General features: G+C 49.8%; 1 protein-coding gene and 1 pseudogene across 2 annotated transcripts in view; one reads left to right on the top strand and one right to left on the bottom strand.

The window, feature by feature from the left end:
• The window catches only part of LOC148108271 (cytochrome P450 2A13-like), a 38,020-nt pseudogene that overhangs the window by 13,620 nt on the left and 8,468 nt on the right, over positions 1-15,932 (bottom strand). The window lies entirely within an intron of this gene.
• LOC123782814 (cytochrome P450 2A13-like) lies at positions 8,877-15,576 on the top strand. The gene is made up of 9 exons (XM_045783179.2): positions 8,877-9,064; positions 9,342-9,504; positions 9,977-10,126; positions 10,364-10,524; positions 12,293-12,469; positions 12,896-13,037; positions 13,442-13,629; positions 14,294-14,435; positions 14,976-15,576. Exons 1-9 carry the CDS (start codon positions 8,885-8,887, stop codon positions 15,155-15,157), a joined length of 1,485 nt encoding a protein of 494 aa, XP_045639135.2. The 5' UTR covers positions 8,877-8,884; the 3' UTR covers positions 15,158-15,576.

The following is a 15,932-nucleotide window of genomic DNA, read 5'->3' as shown; positions in this document are numbered from 1 at the left end:
ACTTATTATATGAGTTTCTTAAGGCTACCATAATGCATTGCAAGCCTCTGTCCTAGTTTCTGCCAGCTGCCTGCAACCCCTGGCATTCCCTGGCTTGTTAGCCACATAACTCCAATCTCTGCCTCTGTTTTCTCATCGCCCTCTCCTCTGTGTGTCTGTCTTCAATTCTGTCTGTCTCATCCCTCTCTCTTTCTTTTATAAAGAAACTTGTCATTGGATTTATGGCCCATTCAAATAATCCACAATGTTCTCCTCATTTCAAGAGTCTTAAATTAATTACACCCATGAAGTCCTTCCTCCCAACAAGGTAACATTCACAAGATCTGGATATTAGAACACAGACATATCTTTTGAGGGTCACCATTCAACCCGCTATACCTATTATACGTACTAATGACTGTATAAAATATACAAGAACTGTTTCAAGAAAAGAAGATGAACACTCACCATTTCACCTAGGAACTAAAACATTAAAACTTTATTTATTTATTTTTTAAAGATTTTATTTATTTATTTGACACAGAGAGAGACAGCCAGCGAGAGAGGGAACACAAGCAGGGGGAGTGGGAGAGGAAGAAGCAGGCTCCCAGTGGAGGAGCCTGATGTGGGGCTCGATCCCAGAACGCTGGGATCAACCCTGAGCCAAAGGCAGATGCTTAATGACTGCACCACCCAGGCGCCCCAAACATTAAAACTTTAGAAATCCACTCTGTCCTTTTCCAATCATATCCCTTGCCTCCCCTGAGAAATGATTTCCATTCTGAATTTTCTGTTTTCTATTTATCATTCTCTTGCCCTTCTTTAGAGATTTCATAGCATTAGAAATTTAAGCTTTACGTGAACAGATTTCACTCGAACCGACCTGTTCTTAGTCCTCTTCGTGTTTCCAACACCTGCCTGGTAGATTGCAATACTGTGTAGTGGTTAAGAGATCCAGCTCTGTGCACAGACGCACCTCGATTCCAGTCTTGGCTCTGCAACTTCTGAGTTGGTGACCGCAGCTTCTTCACTTGAAAGCTGTAAATAATAACACAATCTATCTCACAGAGCTGTTGCTAGAATTAAGCAAGGGTCATGCATGCAGATCACTTAGCATATTCTTGGCACATGGCATTCAATGATCATTAGCTATAATAATAAACACAGCCACTATTATCTGCTGGCTTGTTATAAGATGCTATTTTCTTCCTTTCTGTTTCCATGTCCCTTTCCCCAAGTGGGTTCCTGAGCAGAAGGCCTGTGACCTAAATTCCTGGACACACTCAGAATGTAAGTTGCATTGAGTCAGATGTTGGACTGTTTGGTTGACTGCTATATCCATAACACCAGACACTGTACCCGGCACATAGTAGGTGTTCTATTAATATCCACTTAATAAGTAAACTGCTTGTCTAAATTTTCTGTCCATTTCCTAATCTCATTCACAATAGGCTCTCCTCTCAAGAGCACAGCTTTCCCTAACACTTTCTCCAATGAAGATGACATATTTGACCATCTCCATTGAGACTCAAAGTCAGAAGGTAGGTCAATACTTCTTGCGTCTGAACCACTTGACCTGGAGCATAGACATAATTCGTGCTTTTAAACTCTCTCAGCTTAATTCCAACGTTATGGGCATGCCAAGGTCAATCTCCATCAATTGCTTTTTCTTTTGAGTATGATTATATATTTCTGTATCTTCATATGCCTAGTTATTTTGGATTTTATCCTGGATTACTTGTCATCAAGTAATACATTGTAAAGACTCTGGATTCTGTAATGTTCTACTGAAGAATCTTAATTTGTTTTTTTCTGTTTTGTTCCAGGGAGCAGTTAACTTGGATGATTTCAAATGCAGAGCTCTGAAATCTCCTTTCAGTCTTTTAGACTTAGCTGGTACTACATGGAGTTTCCCAGCACATGAGTACTTCAACAACAGGTCAGAAATTTGGACAGAGTTTATACAGAGATTTGGGGCTCCCCCACTCTGGCTCTCACCTTTTGGAGACCCTATCATGGCTACCACCAGGGACTATAATCACCCTTTTTCTGTCCTCTGGTTCTACAACTCAGAAAACTTACAAAGTTTCTGCTTGGGTTTCAGCCATCCTCAAGGCAACTCCCTTCTGACGCCTATCAGTATCTGCCTGCATTGATCCACTCTCCAGTGATATCAGGGAATCAAGGGTTTTTTTTTTTAAACATTTTATTCTGGGTTGATAGCTATTATTTTCAAGATGCTTCATCCAGTAGGAGCTACTCAACCATTACCAGAGACAGAAACGCCCCAGAGCACTTCTAGAGTATGACCCCCCACACCTTCTTAAGAAAACCCTTCCTTTTTGGAGTCTCTCTCCTTCGTCCCTGTCTTCTGTCAAACTTCCTCCCTCTCTCTCCTCCAAGACCTGCCCTGCTCCTGCAAGAAGGCACACCACTGGCATGAGCATGAGCTGTCCCAACAACCAGACAGAAAGAACCTTGACTTTCTTCTGCTCCTTGGCTTTCCCCTGACCCATCTCAGCCACACTCGTGCCGCTCACCCTGATCCCTGCTGCCATCTGAAACCCGAATACAAACACTTCACTCTCTGGCCAAACCCCTTGTTCTACTCACTCTCCACTGAGGTGACACTGCTTGGCCAGGTCTTTGGTCATTGTTCCAAAGAACGCAAACCCAACAGAAAGTCAAATATCCCTCCTATTGAGAGGCATGTTTTATTTTTATTTCTTTTTTCACATTTGGAATCTGCTGTGTTAGGCTTACAGGGAAGTTTTTCAAGAACCACAGGATTATCAGGAACAATTTTCTGGTGGCTCATAAAGAGAACAGGTGGGGCTTGGCAGTCCAGCGTGGTGGTTAAGAGCATGAAATCTAGAATCAATAACACAAGGCCATGCCCAAGTTCTGCCCCGATCAGCCATGGAGCCCAAAACAACTCTCTTCCACCTCTCTGGGCCTTGCTTAACTCATCTGCAACTGGGGATGGTGAACCCAGCCTCATAGGCTTGCTGTGAGGACTTCGGTAAGATCATGCCCATAAAAAGCTTCACACAGTAAGATCATAAGCTCACTGAATGGTACCATTACCAGTAGTATTAGCATTTAAATTTGAACCAAGAAGGCTTACCTAAGATTGTCACTTGGGAATGTTCTGAAAGTAGTTAGAGGTGGTTGGTTTCTCAAGTCTGTGAATGTACTAAAGGCCACTGAACTGTTTGCATTAAAAAGGGTAATTTTTTAATAAGTATTTCTTGATTTTTTAAAAAATTTTTTATTAAGTTATGTTAGTCACCATACAGTACATTATTAGTTTTTGATGTAGTGTTCCATGATTCATTGTTTGCGTATAACACCCAGGGCTCCATGCAATATGTGCCCTCCTTAATACCCATCACCGGCCTATTCCAATCCCCCACCCCCCTCCCCTCTGAAGCTCTCAGTTTCTTGATTTATTTTTTGAAATTTATGTATTTATTTATTTAAACTGTATGCTCAATGTGGGGCTTGAACTCACAACCCCAAGATCAAGAGTTGCATGCCCTACTGACTGAGCCAGCCAGGTGCCCCTTCACTTCAATTAAAAAAAACATTCTCATTTGGGAGAGGGTCATAGATTTCAGCCACACTTGTGGGCATGAGCCAGTTTTTTTAGAGAGTTTTGGGTCAGGCTAGGGGGTAGAGGACAGCAAGTTGATTGATGAGGTTGGCAGAGGGAGCAGGGGGTGTAGCAGTCACATGTCTGCTGTGTCCCCTCATCTCACATGTCCAAACCTGGCTTGTGAGGCTCTCTCTGCCCTGCCCTCCTCTCCTCCCCAACCTGTGAGCTTATCCTGCAAGACCCAGTTCAAATGACAGTCTCTAGGAAGCCCTCCCAATCCTCGGCTTCAAGTACCAAATTATTGCCCATAATTATCAATGAATACTAACAGGATCACTGAGGACTTTAGTTTATTTGGGTCTGCTCTCCCTCTAGTCTAAGAAATCCCTTAAGCAGGGATTGTGCCTGGTTCCCAATATGTCCAAAGTGGAACTCATTATCTCCTTCCTCAGACCTGCTCCTGATCTGTGTCCCCAAACCAATACATGACACTGCCATCTACCCCCACACTGGGCTCCTCCTCACCTTACCCCACACAGCCAACACATACCCAAGTAAGAATTGGTTCTTCTTTCTATATCTTCCTCCAACACATGCCTCCTCTCCATGCTCATGGCCCTGTCCTCTGTCCCCTTAAGCCTACAGAAGCCACTTCCCTGTCTCTGGACCTCTAGTCTCATCTTCCTCCAAAAATCTGAACGATCTCTCTGAAACACAAATTTGGCCATTTGGTTCCCCTGCTTAAGATCTTTCTGGGGCTCCCCATCATCTTAGGACAGAGTCCACACTCCCCACCCAGTCCCACCAGGTCCAGCAGGTCTGACTCCTGCTGATGGCTACAGCCTCATCAGTGCCCATGGCCCAGTTCCTTTCACTCTAACAGCACCCGACTATGCTTGGCACTGGGATTTCTCTGCCCAGATTTCTCCCTCCCTGCTGTCCCCATCCTGCCTTGGAAAAATCCCTCCTTAGCCCTCTAGTGGCTCAGCCTGAACTTACAAGGTTGAAGCAGGGCTATCTCTGGGCCCCTACAGACACCTGTGCCCCCCATCCCCCACCCCCGCCCACTCCTCTGCCTGTGCCTTCTCACACCAGCCCTGTGAATTCCGAGCTTCACTGACATGTGGCTGCTCCGTCTGCCCTGTGGAGTGAGAGCTTCATGAGGGCAGCGCCCAGGGTCACCACTGTGTCCTCAGCATCCGTCAGCACAGGCTGGGACGGACTGGCAGGTTGACTGAGCACTGGCTGGATGACTGTCTTAAAGGTGCTGAGTGGCTTAGGGGGTTGGGGGAACTATGGGAGAGAATTTTATGAGTGAATGTTTGAGTTGATCCAGTAGGAGTTGACCCACCTCCGAATGCACTCAGGACACACCTATCCCATGCGGGGTTTTTGGCCTCGTGTGACCCTTGAAAACTGAGGGATGCAATTCCCTGAAAAATAAGGGAAATACTTGTGTTTTTAAGAAGGGAAGTGGAGCTGGGCCAGGGTTGTGTTTGAAAGCAAACAGACAGGCACAAGCAGATCTCAGCCACATTTACACAGCATGGCCCACATGCCTACACACAATGCCAGAATGCACTCACAAAATGTCCATCCACACACCCGTACATGGTCACATACGTGTGAATGCACAGTCAGACGTCAGGGTGGACACACAGACACTCATGTAGACGTCCTCCAACAGGCATGCTCCAAAGCATGTACTCAGCTGCCCGCCAACACAAAGAGGCTGGTGTGCATTCGGGCACACTGGCCTGCACACACACCCCCTGTCATGTGCTCCCACAGATGTACATGTCTAGACACAAACAGGTACGGACACCAACTTGTGCACACACAGACACTCCACAGACAGGTGTGTTCATAAATACACGTACCAACACGGACACACTGATACATACATGAGCTCAGACGTGCAGAGACCCCATGCACCTGCCCGGAGTGACACACACACACACAGATGTATACATAAGAAGATGCACAACAGGGGAGCCTGGGTGGCACAGCGGTTAAGCGTCTGCCTTCAGCTCAGGGCGTGATCTCAGCGTTCTGGATTCGAGCCCCACATCAGGCTCCTCCGCTATGAGCCTGCTTCTTCCTCTCCCACTCCCCCTGCTTGTGTTCCCTCTCTCGCTGGCTGTCTCTATCTCTGTCGAATAAATAAAGAAAATCTTTAAAAAAAAAAAAAAGAAGATGCACAACAGAGGCATCTAGGAGAACCCACTGCACACACTGGCATGAACAGAAAGATCCAGAAACACACAAGAGGGTTGAAGGACAGGCTGACTTGCAGGGAAGACAAAAATAAGACAGACAGACACAAGGGGAGAAACAGATGTTGGGGGGCGCCTGGGTGGCACAGCGGTTAAGCGTCTGCCTTCGGCTCAGGGCGTGATCCCGGCGTTATGGGATCGAGCCCCACATCAGGCTCCTCTGCTATGAGCCTGCTTCTTCCTCTCCCACTCCCCCTGCTTGTGTTCCCTCTCTCGCTGGCTGTCTCTATCTCTGTCAAATAAATAAATAAAATCTTAAAAAAAAAAAAAAAAGAAACTGATGTTGGGCAAGGTGCTCTGCGGGGCCATGCCTCCCCACCCCCAAACAACCTGAGGGTTTACCCCTGATCCACCCTGCTCACACACTGCCTACTGCACCGTCCCTCCAGAAGGCCACCTCCAAGGTCAATGTTCCATTCACAGCTCCAGGGGGAAGGCTCAGGTGTGCCAAAGAAGGAAGGGCAGGCAGGTTCCCACAAGGCTTCCTCTCCCTTCCTCCTTTCCCAAAGAAAACGTATTTGGTAATTTAGATCATAGAATGTATAATCCGGAAGTGGGTGTGGAGAACCCTTTGCTTGTGTCCTTCTTCCTAAGGATTAAATAGGAACAGCTAATATTTGTTGGGACTTCATACCCATGAGCCAATGACTCCTTCCATAATAGGCTAACAGGACAATTCTGTCATTGGCCCCTGGAGGATCAGAGAGGTGAGATGACCTGTTCAAGGTCCCACAACAAAGAAGCGACAAAGGATGCCAATCCATGCCTTAATCTTGCTCTTAACTGCTATGCAGGCTGGTGGCTGGGTTTAGGGGACTGATACCTGGCAAGCTTGTGCTAATATTCTGGCTCTCCTTTTCCCCCTTTAAAACCAACGAACATTCCCAGCCAATGTGCAAAAACAAAACAAAACAAAACAAAACAAAAACCAACTAACAACTTTCCTATCTCTGCTCTGTTCTCTGCTCTTTGTCCCCTCCCCCACAGAATTCCAGCTCAGAGGTCTAGAACACTTTGAGCAACATGCCAGTCCTGAGAGTGCTAACCTCACCCACTGCACTTGTCCAAAGTTAGAGCTGGCATCTGAGCAGATGGGGGGAGGTTTCCAACTGTCAGATGCTGCCTCTGCCCATCGGGGCCCCTATCAGGACCATGGAAGACCAATCCAGCACCCACATGCTGCTCATGTCAGAGCTGGCTGGGACCACCTTAGAGCTACAGGGTGCCACCCTTATGACCCCCTGAAGCCAGCCCCAGTGGCCACCGCAGCTTCCTTTCAGACCCCCCTGGCAGCAGAGGTGGCTCTGTGAGTGTTCTCCTGGCATCAAGTTCAGTCTCAACTTGCCGTCAGCTCCAGTGTTGAGCGGGGGCGAGCTGATGCCAATGGCAGAAGTTACTAGCGTACCTCTGTGTCCAATGCCAATGCCAATCCCACACCACTTGCTAAACTTGGTCTCCACTTGGTCGTCAGTATGGGCTAGGCCAGTCAGTGGAGGAAGGAGAGGACAGGGTTCAAATCGCAGCTCCCTACCTGCTACCTGGGTGACCTCGAGCAGTAGGGAGGCTTGCTCTTCTGGACAGCAGATGGAAGATGCTATGAACGGAGACCCCCGACTAGAAGGATCCCATGAGATCACATGTCCACACACTGGCTCTTCACAATTAGTGCTCACCAAAGGCCAGCGCCCTATTGTTAAGGAAGAAGGTCACTGAGGGAAGGACAGCAGGAAGGACACCATCTTTCCTCACTCCCACTTTCAGCCTCCAGGGCCTGGCTCTCTCCCCACTCGGGACTTTTCCCAAACCTCTCCCACCGTCATTCCCTCTGTGTGCTGCCAGCAGCCCTGCTGAACCCAGAATCACCCCAAAGGGACCTTCTGCACCCTCGCACTCCACCTCCTGCCCTCAAGTTCTCCTTTTCCACTGGTGGGGAAACCCAGCCCCAGAAAGGGGGAGTAAGCATGCAGAGTGGGAGACAGAGGAGCCCCTCCCTCCCTCTGTTGTCTGTCCTCAGTATTCTCACATACCAAGGGGGGAACATTAGTAGCACTACTACTAACAGCAACAATGGAAATGATGAACCTACTGAGCTCCCCCAAGGATCCGGGTAGGACCGGTGAGGCTTTCTGTCAATGACACCCCTTGAGACAGTTGGGACTATTTGGCACCATATGGATGCTTCTCATTACCATTTCCAAGTCCTGCCCAGGCCCTCTGCCACAGAGACCACAAGTTACTCTTCTTTACTAAGAAAGGTTCCACTTAAACGTACCTCTGGACTTCTACCCCTTTCTCAACCAAAGACAGGCGGTGACACTGATCCTGACGTTGCGTTGAGGTCCCAGTGGGGATTCTGAGCACCAGAGGTGACTCTGTGTTCAAAGCAATGGCGGGTCAAAGCCTGGGGCAGGTGTGGACTCTTGGATACTGCTGGACTCCCGTATACTTCTTCTGGGAATCGCCCATGACAGGCAGGGGTCCTCCCTCCCCCCAAGACCCTCAGATCCACTCCCTGGAATCTCCCCTCCAGAGAGCTTTAACTGTACATCTGTCCTTAGCAAAAAGTCCGAAAGCTATGGCCATACATGCTGTCCCATTCCAACACTCTTAAACCCAGATCTTTGGATTCTTTTCTCCCAAGACTCCCTAATCCATAATTGTTGGGTCACTCCTCACTCTGACCTCAAATCCAAAGCTCAGGACTCTGAATCCATACATTCCAAAATCTTAAGGTTCAGAATTTGTCTACTGCTTCACCCAAGTCTACAGACTCTGGTGGCCCTTCCTGAGGGGCTACACATTCTGTCTTGGGACCCACTCTCTGTTACTCTCCCTGAGGTCCCCTCTTCCTGACTTGCTGACTTGTCCCAAGCTCAGCTGTGAATCCGGGGGTGGGGGTGGGGAGACACTATAGCTGGGAAGTGAAATGGCACAATTAACAAACAGAACCAAAGTCCACCCTTCACTCCCGGGTGGTATAAAGGCAAACCACCTGAGCCAGCACCATCTGACTGTCTCTCCCGGTGCCACCATGCTGGCCTCAGGGCTGCTTCTGGTGGCTTTGCTCACCTGCTTGACAGTAATGGCCTTGATGTCTGTCTGGAGGCAGAGGAAGCTCTGGGAGAAGCTCCCTCCAGGACCCACCCCGTTGCCCTTCATCGGGAACTACCTGCAGCTGAACACACAGCAGATGTCTGATTCCTTCATGAAGGTGTCAGGACGTGGGATAGGTGGAATGGGGTGGGGCTAGGGGCTAGCCTAATTGAGCTGGGACTTAGTGGCAGGGGATGGGGCAGGGTTGGCAGAGTCTTAAGAAAGTGGAAATCTGCGGGTTGGGCAGCAGGGTCCTAGACAAGAAAGAGCAGGTCTTCGGATGTCCAGCTCCTTGAGTGTCAGAACCTGGGGGAAATACATGCATAGGTGAGGGCTGGGCACAGGGCTAGTTCCCAGTGGGGGCCACAGCCTCTAAGCACTCCCACCTCCACCAGATCGGGGAGCGCTATGGCCCGGTGTTCACAGTCCACCTGGGGCCCCGGCGCATCGTGGTGCTGTGTGGACACGAGGCGGTGAAGGAGGCTCTGGTGGACCAGGCTGAGGAATTCAGTGGGCGAGGTGCTCAGGCCACCTTCGACTGGCTCTTCAAAGGCTATGGTGAGGAGCTCTGGGTGGGGGCGTGTGCCCAGGCACACTTGATGGCCTCAGTTTCCCCACTGTTCTTCTCCTGACTCGCCGGCCCAAAGCTGTGGCTGAGTTCTACCCCTGCTTCCCTCTGTCCCTGTCCCTGGTTATTGTGACCTCTCCCTGGTCTTCTTCAGCTTGACTCAGGGTGTCTGTGTCTCTATTCCCCCTGCTTCTCGGCCTATCTCCCTGTTCTCTCTCATGGATGCCTCTTCTTCCTCTGGGTCTGGGAGGATCTCTTGGGATTTCTTACTGGAACCCCGGTCCTCCATCCCTGCGTCCTTGCCTCTCTCCTGATTCTTTTCTTCCAACCCAGTCACTTCCCTCTTTCAGTATTTCTCTGACCCTCAGTTGTATCTCTCTCTGTCTCCCCCACTCCCATCCCATCCTTCTCTTACTCCTGCTCTCTGCACACCTCTGTCCCCGCCCCTCCCTGCCCCACTAGGGGTGACGTTCAGCAACGGGGAGCGCGCCAAGCAACTCCGGCGCTTCTCCATCATCACCCTGCGGGATTTTGGAATGGGCAAGCGCGGCATTGAGGAGCGCATCCAGGAGGAGGCAGGCTTCCTCATCGAGGCCATTCGGGGCACAGGCGGTGAGCAAGCCTGGGAATGAGCAAGGAAGAGGGGTACACCCACAGAGACCCGTATTTTCTCCTCCAGGAAGGGGACTGGACTGGGGGAAGGCTTCGGGGCTCTAGGCTCAGGGGTCTTGTGCTGGAAGTTTGGCTCCTCACTCCAGTGCCCTCCTCTAATTCTCAGGCAGGCATAAGACTGCCCAGTTGACGCTACCCCAAATCCCTGTCTCTCCCCAACCCCATCCCGTTCCCCAGGTGCCTTCATCGATCCCACCTTCTTCCTGAGCCGAACAGTGTCCAATGTCATCAGCTCCATTGTCTTTGGGGACCGCTTTGACTATGAGGACAAAGAGTTCCTGTCACTGCTGAGTATGATGCTGGGAAGCTTCCAGTTCACAGCTACCTCTATGGGGCAGGTAACCTGTCCCAGTCTGGCTCTCCAACACCCCTACCACAACCCACCCACTGCTTTCCCACACAGAGACAGGTGCCCTGAACTCCCATTCTCCTCTAGTCAGGTACCCTCAAAACCAGCCCCCACTCTTGGACAACTGAACAGTTGCACCAGAACCCAAGACAGGTGCCCAGTACCCAGTTTCCAAAGACACTCGGATATCACAAGAGTAGCGCCTCACCAGAAGGAGAATGAGAAGAAGGAGGAGGAGAAGAAGTGGAGGAGGAGGAAGGGGATGGAGAAAGAGGAGGAGGAGGAGGGGAGGAGGAAGAAGAGGAGGAGGAGGAAGGGCAAGGAAGGTGGAAGTGGACAGAGGAGGAGGAAGAGGAGGAGGAGAGATGGGAGGTGGAGGAGGAGAAGGAGGAACAGAAAGAGGTGGAGAAGGGGTAGGGGAAGAAGAAGAAGAAGAAGAAGAAGAAGAAGAAGAAGAAGAAGAAGAAGAAGAAGAAGAAGAAGAAGAAGAAGAAGAAGAAGAAGAAGAAGAAGAAGAAGGAGAAGAAGAAGAAGAAGGAGAAGAAGAAGAAGGAGAGGGAGGGGGAGGGGGAGGGGGAGGCGGAGGAGGGAGGGGGGAGGAGGGAGGAGGGAGGATGGGTAAAAGAAGAAAGCGACCAGAGCCTGCAGACAAGAAACACATCCTCATACCAGCTCTCTCACCTAGGCTGGTGTTTCCATTCCGACTTACCTTAATACCTAACAGTTCCTCCCTGTTAAGATATTCCGTCCTTCCATCTGAATATCTTAACACCTGGACAAGTAACCACATCAGCCAACCTCCCAAACACCCGAACACCAGGTGCTATAAAATCCAGCCCATCAAAATCATTTGATATCTACACAGGTGTCCCACACTGGCCATTAGAATAGCTAGGAAGTGCCACCTACTAGCCCAGTTAAATATCTGAACATCAGGACACGTTCCAATAATGATCCCCTAAATGTGCAAACATACCTGGACAGACTGCTCCCCAAGCACTGAAATAAGTATCCCCCAACCCAGCTCACTCAAACACCTACAGATGTGCCCCCTATCGGCCCATGTGAAAACCGAAACACATGAAGAGGAGTCTCCCCTCACTTTAACACCTGCACACCAGCCCCACTTAATACCTGAACACCTGAACAAAAGCCCCCAATTCAGATCCCCTAAATATCTACACAATTGTCTCAAACTTCTGAGACCACATGAATGCTTAAACACCTACACCTGTGTCTCCCAACCAAACCCTGCCTGAATAACTGAACACCTAGATGCGTTCTCCAATCCAGCCACACCCAAATACCTGAAACCTGGATATGTGTCCCAATCCTTCTCACCTACATTCTGGGACAGGGGCCCTCACACTTAACTCACCTGAAAACTTAGCTATCTCCTCTCATCAAGCTCCATTAAATCCTAAACACCTGGACAGATGCCTTTAACCCAGTGCCTTCCTTGTTCCGAGAAAGGTCCGGCTCCCATCAGAACCTCCCTGCTAATGGGGCGCCTGGGTGGCTCAGTCGTTAAGCGTCTGCCTTTGGCTCAGGGCGTGATCCTGGCATTCTGGATTCAGCCCCACAGCAGACTCCTCTGCTGGGAGCCTGCTTATTCTCCCACTCCCCTGCTGTGTTCCCTCTATCGCTGGCTGTCTCTCTCTCTCTCTGTCAAATAAATAAATAAAATCTTAAAAAAAAAAAAAGAACCTCCCTGCTAACAAATATCCTTCCTGCCTTTCTTCTCCCCCCATCCTCAGATCTGTGAGATGTTCCATTCAGTGATGAAACACCTGCCAGGACCACAGCAACAGGCGTTTAAGGAGCTGCAGGGTCTGAAGGACTTCATAGCCAAGAAGGTGGAACAGAACCAACGCACCCTGGACCCCAATTCCCCAAGGGACTTCATCGACTCCTTCCTCATCCGCATGCAGGAGGTACATCCCAGCAGCCAGTGCGGAGAGCTGCAAAGCCAGGCAGCCCCTCATAACATCCTCACAATCTCAAGAACATTAACGGTGGCTGATCCATCTGCCAGCACTTGCCATGGGCAGGACCTGTGTGGGATCCATAAAACAACACTTCCACACCGCCCACTTGCTGTCTGTACCCCTCTCCTCATATTCCTACTGTAAAAAGTGACCCAGGGCTGATGAGTAAAGGACAGGTAGGCAGCCAGGGAAAGAGTGTAGGAAGGGCGTTTGGGCAGAGCCGTCTGCCTGAACAAAGCCCTGGCAGAAGTAGGGTCTCTCTTCCCACCTCTGGTCTGGACCTAAGAGAGCTGGGTCCAAATGGAAGACCCCGGAAGGCCTCTGAGAGCCCTGAGGGCAGTGGGCCTGGCCTGAGGCCCTGTCTCCCTGCAGGAGGAGAACAACCCCAACACGGAGTTCTGCTTGAAGAACCTGGTGCTGACCACACTGAACCTCTTCTTTGCGGGCACCGAGACGGTCAGCACAACCCTGCGGTACGGGTTCCTGCTGCTCATGAAGCACCCAGATGTGGAGGGTAAGGCTGTGGGGGTGGGGCAGTGAGGTGGGGGCCACAGACCCTCACACTTCCTCTGAGCCCACAGCAGTGTCCCCACCTTTCCTAGATCCCTGGAACCTCAGCCATACCCTGTTATCCAGATGCTAGGTGATACTCTCTGATAAGCACCAGCTGAGTTTCACTGGCTGTCAAAATACTGAAAATATCTGAACTGATGGGTAAATAGCTCCTGTGCTGAGTCAGATGTATGTGAGACCACATAGAGTTGAGACCAGGTGAATAGGACGCTGCACCAACATGTTTATGGCCAAGGTCTGTTTCGAATGGTCTATGCCCACATCACACGTGGATGTGCATATTTGGACTATCATCCCTGCCCTGAGACCCCCGGATGCCTAAACACTTTCCCTTTCTTCCCACAGCCAAGGTCCATGAGGAGATTGACCGGGTAATTGGCAAGAACCGTCAGCCCAAGTTTGAGGATCGGGCCAAGATGCCCTACACAGAGGCAGTGATCCATGAGATCCAAAGATTTGGAGACATAATCCCCATGGGCTTAGCCCGCAGAGTCACCAAAGACACCAGGTTTCGAGAGTTCCTCCTCCCCAAGGTACTTTCCTGTCCTGCCTAGGGGGACCTCCATCCTGCTCCCTGTGACCCAGCACCCCATTCCCCTTAGAAGCTTCCCAGCCCCTGTCCCACTGCCTCAATCAAACACTTCCTCAACCACCATGACCCTTTAACCTTCCCACTCAGAGATTCTTGAACCCTATATCTCCCCCAGAGCTCTTGCTGCAGGGATTATGAACCCCATGTCCCTAAATGTCCTCTCTCAAAAGACATGAACTTCATCTCTAGACCTCCTCCCTCAAGGACACGAGTCTCATGTCCCCCAAAATCCCGCCTAGAAAGACACAAACCCAATGTCTTTAAAACTTCCTGTCTCTGGAAACATGAACCCCCATGCCCTTTCAACCTCCCGCCTTGGGAGACATGAACTGCACATGCCCCACACCTTCTGTCCTAAGACACACAGAACCTGTGTTCTTCAAACTGCCCTTTTCAGGAGACATAAACCCCATGTCTGCATAGCTTCCTATCTCAGAGACATGAATTTCCTGTCTCCCAAAGCTCCTCCCTGAGAGGACCCACACTCCCACACCTCCCATATCTCATCACCTGGGGCACCGTAATTGTCCCTCTAACCTCCATGCACTTGCGGCATACTCTACCCCGACTCTGGCTTATCAAATACCCCCTCTCCTCCTCACCAGGGCACCGAAGTGTTCCCTATGCTGGGCTCCGTGCTGAGAGACCCCAAGTTCTTCTCCAACCCCCGTGACTTCCACCCCCAGCACTTCCTGGATGAGAATGGGCAGTTTAAGAAGAGTGATGCTTTTGTGCCCTTCTCCATTGGTAAGAGACCAGTCTGTGCCAAGCAACCGCTCCCACCAACAGGGCCTCCTTCATCCCAGCTCTCCTCTTCAAGGTGTAGCCTGGTGTCTTTCCCCAGCATGGAAGTCCCTCTCATGATCTACCTTGGGACCCATCAGCTGCAAACCCCATAACTACTTGAGCTTAAGCTAAAGGATAAGGATGATCACACCTGTTTCAGAGATGGGGCAAATCAAAGTCTTAGTGAGTCAGAGATTTGTCCAAGTCACTTAAATTGTTTAGAGTCCTCGCTTGGAGATGAGAGCCCAGCAGGCATATCTGAGTGTGTACTTGGAGGGAAAGGGCATTTAAATTTCCCATTGCTACAGCTACCTTACCCCCATCCCATGCACAAGGGAAAAGGATGCTCAGAGAAGATTAGAGATGTCTCTGAAAATCTCTCCAGCCACCATATTCCAAGCCACCATTTCTCCCTGGGAGAAAGTATTTGGGGGTAGATAGTGGGGCAAGGGGGCAGTGAGAGCAGGCCTCACCTCCAGCCCTCCCATTCTGTGCCTTCAGGAAAGCGGTACTGTTTCGGAGAAGGCCTGGCTAGAATGGAGCTCTTTCTCTTCCTCACCAACATCTTGCAGAACTTCCGCTTCAAGTCCCCGCAGCTGCCCAGAGACATCGACGTGTCCCCCAAGCTCGTGGGCTTAGCCACCATCCCACGAAATTACACCATGAGCTTCCAGCCCCGCTAAACAAGGGGTTGCGGGAAGGCACAGCTGGTTGGGGGACAAAGCAGAGGGAGGGGGAGGGGCGTGGCTATGGCGAGGGGCGGGGTTTTGAAGGGCAGGGCTAGCCCCAAGGAGGTGGCTTAGGGAAATAGGAAGGGCAAAGAGGATGGAAGAGGAAAGAAATGGGCTCTGCTCACCTTGGTAGAGATAGATCTTTCAGAAGTGGTATGAGAGGAAGGGAAATTACTTATTGAGTAAATATTTTCTGTCAGGTCCATGCTAAAAGTTAACACGTTCACCTCACTTAATGCTCGGAAACCTATGCAACAGAGAACAGTCTTTATAACCATTTTACAGGTACAAATCCTAACTGATTCCCAAGGAATCTACCACAACGACAAAAAACCTCCTAATAAATGAATTTATCAAGGTCACTAAACATACTACAATTTTTTGTGTTGTTTTTCTATACACTAGCAATGAACCCTAGGAAATAAAAATTAAGAGCACAATACCATTTATAGTCCTCACAAAAGAGAAATAGGTAACTATAAATCTAACAACACAGGCACAGGACTTGTATGCTGAAAGCTACAAAACACTGTAGAAAGAAATAATTTTTAGATAGACAGTCTAGATATCCATTGACAGATGAATGGATAAAGGAAATGTGACATGTACATACAATGGAATATCACTCGGCCATAAAAAGAAAGGAAATCCTGCCATATGTGACAACATGGATGAACCTTGAGGATTTTATGTCAAGTGAAATAAGCCAATCAGAGAAGAACAAACA

Source organism: Ursus americanus, chromosome 21 (assembly GCF_024610735.1).
Source record: "Ursus americanus isolate L20-20 chromosome 21, mUrsAme1.1.p, whole genome shotgun sequence".
In the NCBI taxonomy this organism is placed as follows: domain Eukaryota; kingdom Metazoa; phylum Chordata; class Mammalia; order Carnivora; family Ursidae; genus Ursus; species Ursus americanus.
This window is presented reverse-complemented; position numbering and strand designations above follow the sequence as displayed.